General features: G+C 37.3%; 1 protein-coding gene across 1 annotated transcript; it reads right to left on the reverse strand.

Annotated features, from left to right (window-relative positions):
• Positions 1 to 130: 130 nt before the first annotated feature.
• LOC127159855 (deleted in malignant brain tumors 1 protein-like) lies at positions 131 to 1460 on the reverse strand. The gene is made up of 3 exons (XM_051102585.1): positions 1300 to 1460; positions 857 to 1177; positions 131 to 447 (listed from the first exon to the last, which is right to left on the reverse strand). The coding sequence occupies exons 1-3, from the start codon at positions 1355 to 1357 to the stop codon at positions 131 to 133; spliced, it is 696 nt and encodes a 231-aa protein (XP_050958542.1). The 5' UTR covers positions 1358 to 1460.
• Between the last annotated feature and the right edge of the window lie 5032 nt (positions 1461 to 6492).

Here is a 6492-nt window from a genome sequence, read left to right on the forward strand (position 1 = left end):
ATCAGTGTAACCTGGACAAACAAGTGACATCTTATTTAAACAATATAAAAATGGAGTTAAGATAATTAAGCAATACAGCAACAGTATATTATGTATGTAATTTATCAAAAGAGATGCCAAACGTTAATACTTAACCAGAACAGATCACTCCCACATCATTGTTATGGGAACAGCTGTGCATCTGTGAAGACGATCGTGGACAGACATGTATCTGAGATTCATTTCCTCTGCACTGAATCTCCTCTGACCAAACACGGCCTTTTCCTTTGCCAAAAGCAGCTGCTCCCAGCACCTGTACAGGAGCCCCACAGTCCAGCTCTCTACACACAACCTCTGCATCCTGCTGGTCAAAGGCAGCATCACACACTGAACCCCATCCTTCTGTACGAAACATCTCAACTCTACCAGAGCACAGGTGAAACCCGTCCAGAAGTCGAAGTCCATTTCCTGAGTTGTTGAATTATAAGAACAGATTATTAATTAAATATCTTTACTCACTTGAAACACTAGAGAAAACTGTTATTAATCTTTGACATATTGTGTTTTTCATTAATTCAATTTCAGTAAACTGCATTAATTTTATCTGTAATTCTATAATCCTCATTAACATAAATCAGACGAAATCAAACTGAGAATAAAAAATGACATTTAATGATTCTCTTCATAGTTTATTGTAATAAAATTAGGAATGAGGATGAATATATAATTATCAAAACAATTAAACAGATTGCCTGTTTCATAAAATTGATGTTGATGCAATTTGTCCACACCAACATATAGAAATGTATTTTATTGTTTGAAAGTGAATTATGAAAGAGAGTGATAAAATAACAGGATGAGGTTTGGAGCAGCTTACCTGAACAGACGACACCAGCATCTTGATTATGTTTACAGATCTGCTGTGCATACCAACTGTTTGACCTACAGTCTTTCAGTGCAGTCTCTGATCCACTACATCGTACAACAGCCATTGATGAAATTGGTCCTGATCCTTGTCCAAATTGAGCATTATATGTTGGTTTTACAGCCGTCCCACAGTCCAGCTCTCTACACACCACTGCAGCATCAGCAATATCCCACTCCTGATGACACACTGTTCCCCACTGACCACCATTAAAAACCTCCACTCGACCAGCACAGGGATTATTGCCATTCACCAACCTCACACTCACACTGTCTACACATGAGAGAGACAATTAGTGAACATACCAAGCATGTAGTAAAACGTAAAATTACATGCAAATTATTTCAGCTCATTTTAAAGAATAGATTAACTACTGATCCTGATTATGTACCTACCAGAGGTGATGAGTTTTACCATATAACACAGAAACATCAGCATCAGACAGCTGTCCATCTTCTCCTTCAGCTCAACACACACTATTTCATCAACTCAGAGCACAGCACAAGTTTCTCGTCTGCTCCCTCAAACACACTGAAGAAACTGGCTCCTGTCAGCCCCCTAAAGGAGAGAGAGAGACTCACAGCTGCCAATGACACTCACTGTTACCTTATTAGACACAACAGAGGAAATCATCAAACACAATCAGTGACAAATCAGAAAGCAGCATTTTTATTTTCTCCATATATATCAGTAAAGTGTCAGCGCTGATGAGCGGGACTCCTCCTCCAGCGTGAAGAGACACTTCACTGAGGACAGACTCGTGTCAGTCATAAGTCAGTGTGGAGATAAAGTCACACTAAACTTAAAGCAGATTGATACAGAAACACTGCAGCTTATATTCAACATCAAAACCTGAACATGAACACAGCAGATGACTTCTTACTGAAACTTTATTTCACACACAAATAGTTGACATTTACTACAAATATATACATTATAATGAACTGAGCATTATGAAGTTTTTTGTGGGGGACAACTGTACATAATTTGAGGTGAATTTTAACAATTCTGCCCTGATTATCTAATCAAGAGCACAATAAACAGTATGTTAATACATTATAAAATGAACTGGACTGATTGTGTACAACTATTTTGGGATATTCAGATAAGATTTGTAAATAAACAGTTGCTTTTGTTCCAAAGATATTAATTTTGGCATTATATCAAAGACATTTGTAGCTGTAGATGTGTAGCATTGTATTGTGTAAATCATCCAGCAGATGGCAGTAAAACACTTATTATAAAGAGGAGCAGATAAGAGTCTTGTCCTTGTGTCACCACATGAGGGAGCTTCTCACTGGTGAACTTTTAATGACACGAAAAGAAGAGAATGTAAATGTTTTTTTGTTTTTGTTTTTTTGTTTTTTTCACAGCTACATTTCAGCTAAAATATAATTTATTTCATGTAGAGCTCATTTCACAGCACATTCGTTGTATTTTTTGTCTCCTGCTATTATTAATTGTAATACACAGAGTGACATAATGTTGTAAATACACTGTAAAACCACTACTGCTGCTGGTTACCAGAGAAATCACGTAGTGATTATTTTTACTCACAGAGGGAACTGTGAGCTATATTTAATACTTGTTCACATGCTGCTACTTCAGCCATGAAGAATTACATATGAGACCACAAGCCAGACCCACAAAGTTTGGTGTTCAGGTGTAACTTGTTAATCATCTTCATTTACCCGTGTATATCAGTTGCCCTCATTTGATTTTTCTTTTACAAGTGTTAACGTTGCGTTGTGCGTATTTTTTCTGCCTGCCTTATGTGGATTACCTCTGTGTGGAGTAATTAATGACTGTTTACCATTATTCTTCTTCTTCGTGCATTTATTGTACACTGCACCCCTGACACTGCCTTGCCGTCATTATGGATTTATTCAGAAACACTAAATCACGACCTTCACATACTGTAAAGCATCCATTATAAAACACTTGCAGGACATGACTTTTGATGACTTGTACTAAAATTTGTTAATGCACAAATAAGATGCACTAGTGATCAATGCGCCAAGAGCACACACACACACAGTCCTGTATGTCACTATCCACTTTACTTTTCCCGTTAAAAGCGGGCGCAGGCATTTGTAGGGGTGCGCCGGACACAAACTAACGCGGGGTTAATTGTAACACACGTGGTTTAAATATTTGGTAACGCTTTAGATTACAACCTGCAAAGAACTACGTAAGTAAACTGAATTTACGGTGTATGTTTCTGTAATTATAGTGTACCTATATAGAACGTACATGTAGGTATAAGGGAACAATATGTTATATTTGGGTAATAAGGGGATAACAAACCAGATATTCAACCTGCAAAGAACTACATAAGTATACTGAATTTACGGTGTACGTTTCTGTAATTATAGTGTACCTATTAGTACGTATGTGTAGGTATAAGAGAACAATAGGCTATGTTACGTTTTGGTCATTCGGGGGTAACAACCAGATATACAACCTGCAAATAACTGCGCAAGTAAACTGAAGTTACAGTGTATGTTTCGTATTTATATTGTACCTACGTGTAAGTATAAGGGAGCAATATGTTACGTTTGGGTAATAACGGGGTAGCAAACAGATATACAAATAATTTATAATGGAATTAATTAAAAACTTAACAGGTACCTATTCTATTAAATCGTAAGTTTGGTGTATCTATACGTAAGCTTTTTAAAATTACTGGGAAATTATACTCTTGTTCCATGTAGTTACAGGGTAATTGTGCCCTCTGCGGGCTGTAAATTAAAGTGGCGATTGTTCCCCTCTTGTTCAACGAAGTTACAGGGTAGGTTCAATACATAAACACACAATCTGAAAATATATATAAAAATATTTTTTATAGTCGCTAATCCCACTTCTACCTCTAAACCTAACGTTAACTATGACTGAATAGTAATTAAAATATAAAAAACAGGAAAGTGCAATCACAATCATTTATTTATTGCAAAAATGTCAACAGCCATACAAAAAAGTATGGCTCTCTGGCGGAATACAGTAGGTTTGAGGTGCAGTAGGATGAGAGCAGAATTTAAATTGTTAATCGCTGAAAATATTATCCAGATTATTGTCTTGATCCACTTCCTCGAAGGCGCCCGCGCGTCATTCCAAGACATCTCACCAGAAACACGGCATGTCGTAATCTGTGACGAATGCAGGCGAGAGCCAATGAACGTTAGTGATGGGAAGTTCGGATCATTTTACCGACTCGGTCCTTTGAGTCTCGTTCAGCAAAATGAACGAATCTTTTTCGAGTCATTTCGTTCATTTTAGCAAAATATAATTAAAATGTTACGTTTTACCTCCCTTACACATCTACTGCTTACACAAACGTTGATCACACTACAAACAAAACAAAACTATAATGCTATAAGAAACAGAAAAGATTCATTCATTGTTTACCTGGGTCTTTAGTCTATGATTCGCTCACCTCGCCTCTTATCTGACAAGTTTTCGGGTTTGAGTTGTTCGTTCATCACGTGACAGCCCAATTAGCTAACCAACGCAGTCTGAGCCGGAAAGAGAATTGATTAGTTCATCTCTCGAGTCCTCGGGTTTGAGTCGTTCGTTCATCACGTGACATCCCCGTAATGTTAACCTATGCAGCCTGAGCCGGAAAGAGAATTGATTAGTTAATCTCTCGAGTCTTCGGGTTTGAGTCGTTCGTTCATCACGTGACATCCCCGTAATGTTAACCCATGCAGCCTGAGCCGGAAGGAGAATTGATTAGTTCATCTTTTGAGTCTTCGGGTTTGAGTCGTTCGTTCATCACGTGACAGCCCCATAAGGTGAACGAACGACTCTAAAACAGGTGAACTAATTCCAGTACAGAACCTAATAGGATGTTGCGCATGCGCGACTGAACGAATCACTCCCCGAGGCGACTCGTTCGTCCCGAGTCACATTAAAGATTCGTTCAAAATGAACGAATCGTTCAAGAACGACCCATCACTAATGAACGTCCGATTTTCCTGTCGCAAAATGCACTTTAGCACGGGTTTATGGCTGTTGCTGCTGGAGTCGCTGCTAGAGATTGAGATGAAGATCGCCGGACAAACCTTGAATTTGGTTCTGGTCCTCGCAAATCGTATGGATTCTGAAGATCTGGGTTACAGCACACAAATAAAATTGTTTAATTTGTAATTATGATGCGTGTTCGGTGTATTTTATGGTTCTGTTAGTCACAGCATGTCGGAGAAAACGCCTTTGTGTTCCACCACAGCAAACGAAGTTAATATTACATGAATAATTAAACGATTGCAGAAATATTATTTATTTTAAGGGTTTACCGTGTAGTCATGATAACATTATGTAGACCTATTCTTGGAAATGAGCTGGCAATAGAAATCACACAGAATAGAATGAAATGTTATAATTTCATATTAGGTAAACGTTAAATGTTTAGATGATGTAAATATGTCAGTATTGTACATTTAGTGTCTGTAAAAATGTAAATAAATGAACATTTTGTAGAACCACATTTTACGTCGCGTTATATGTATTGTACCCTGTAACTTCGTTGAACAAGAGGGGAACAATCGCCACTTTAATTTACAGCCCGCAGAGGGCACAATTACCCTGTAACTACATGGAACAAGAGTATAATTTCCCAGTAATTTTAAAAAGCTTACGTATAGATACACCAAACGTACGATTTAATAGAATAGGTACCTGTTAAGTTTTTTAAATTAATCCATTATAAATTATTTGTATATCTGTTTGCTGCCTCCTTATTACCCAAACGTAAACTATTGTTCCCTTATACTTACACGTAGGTACAATATAAATAGAAAACATTCACCGTAACTTCAGTTTATTTACGCAGTTCTTTGCAGGTTGTATGTCTGGTTGTTACTCTCTATTACCAGAATGTAACATATTGTTCCCGTATACCTACATATACGTTCTTTAATAGGTACGCTATAATTACAGAAACGTACACCGTAAATTCAGTATACTTATGTAGTTCTTTGCAGGTTGAATATCTGGTTTGTTATCCCCTTATTACCCAAATATAACATGTTGTTCCCTTATACCTACATGTACGTTCTTTATAGGTACACTATAATTACAGAAACATACACCGTAAATTCAGTTTACTTACGTAGTTCTTTGCGGGTTGTAATCTAAAGCGTTACCAAATATTTCCACACATGTTAGCATAACCAAATTTACGGTATATACTAGTTGTCATAGCAACAAAGAAAAAGTGCGCCAAAATTCAAAAGCCTTTTGATGATATAGCTACATATTTATTTTACCAGTAAAAGTAAATTTTTGGTTTAAGTCATTTTTCTTCTAAGTTTTTAGTATTAATTTAAAATGAGACAAATCTGCTATTATTTTAATCTCCAATCTGTTACCGAGCCAACATTTGTATGTGGGGCCCATATGGGTATGAACTGGGCTGAAAAATGGGCCCCATATAGGATTGTCCGCGGGTTCCGTAATGGCCCCATGTTAACTGCCCACGTGGATTTCATATAGGATTGAACTTGTCACAAAGTGGGACCCAACTGGGCAACATGCACAAGACCCATCTTGGTCCCAGCTTTAACCCAGCTAACATTTGATTGTGGGGCCCA

The sequence above is a fragment of the Labeo rohita genome, unplaced genomic scaffold (genome assembly GCF_022985175.1).
Source record: "Labeo rohita strain BAU-BD-2019 unplaced genomic scaffold, IGBB_LRoh.1.0 scaffold_2565, whole genome shotgun sequence".
Taxonomy (NCBI): Eukaryota; Metazoa; Chordata; class Actinopteri; order Cypriniformes; family Cyprinidae; genus Labeo; species Labeo rohita.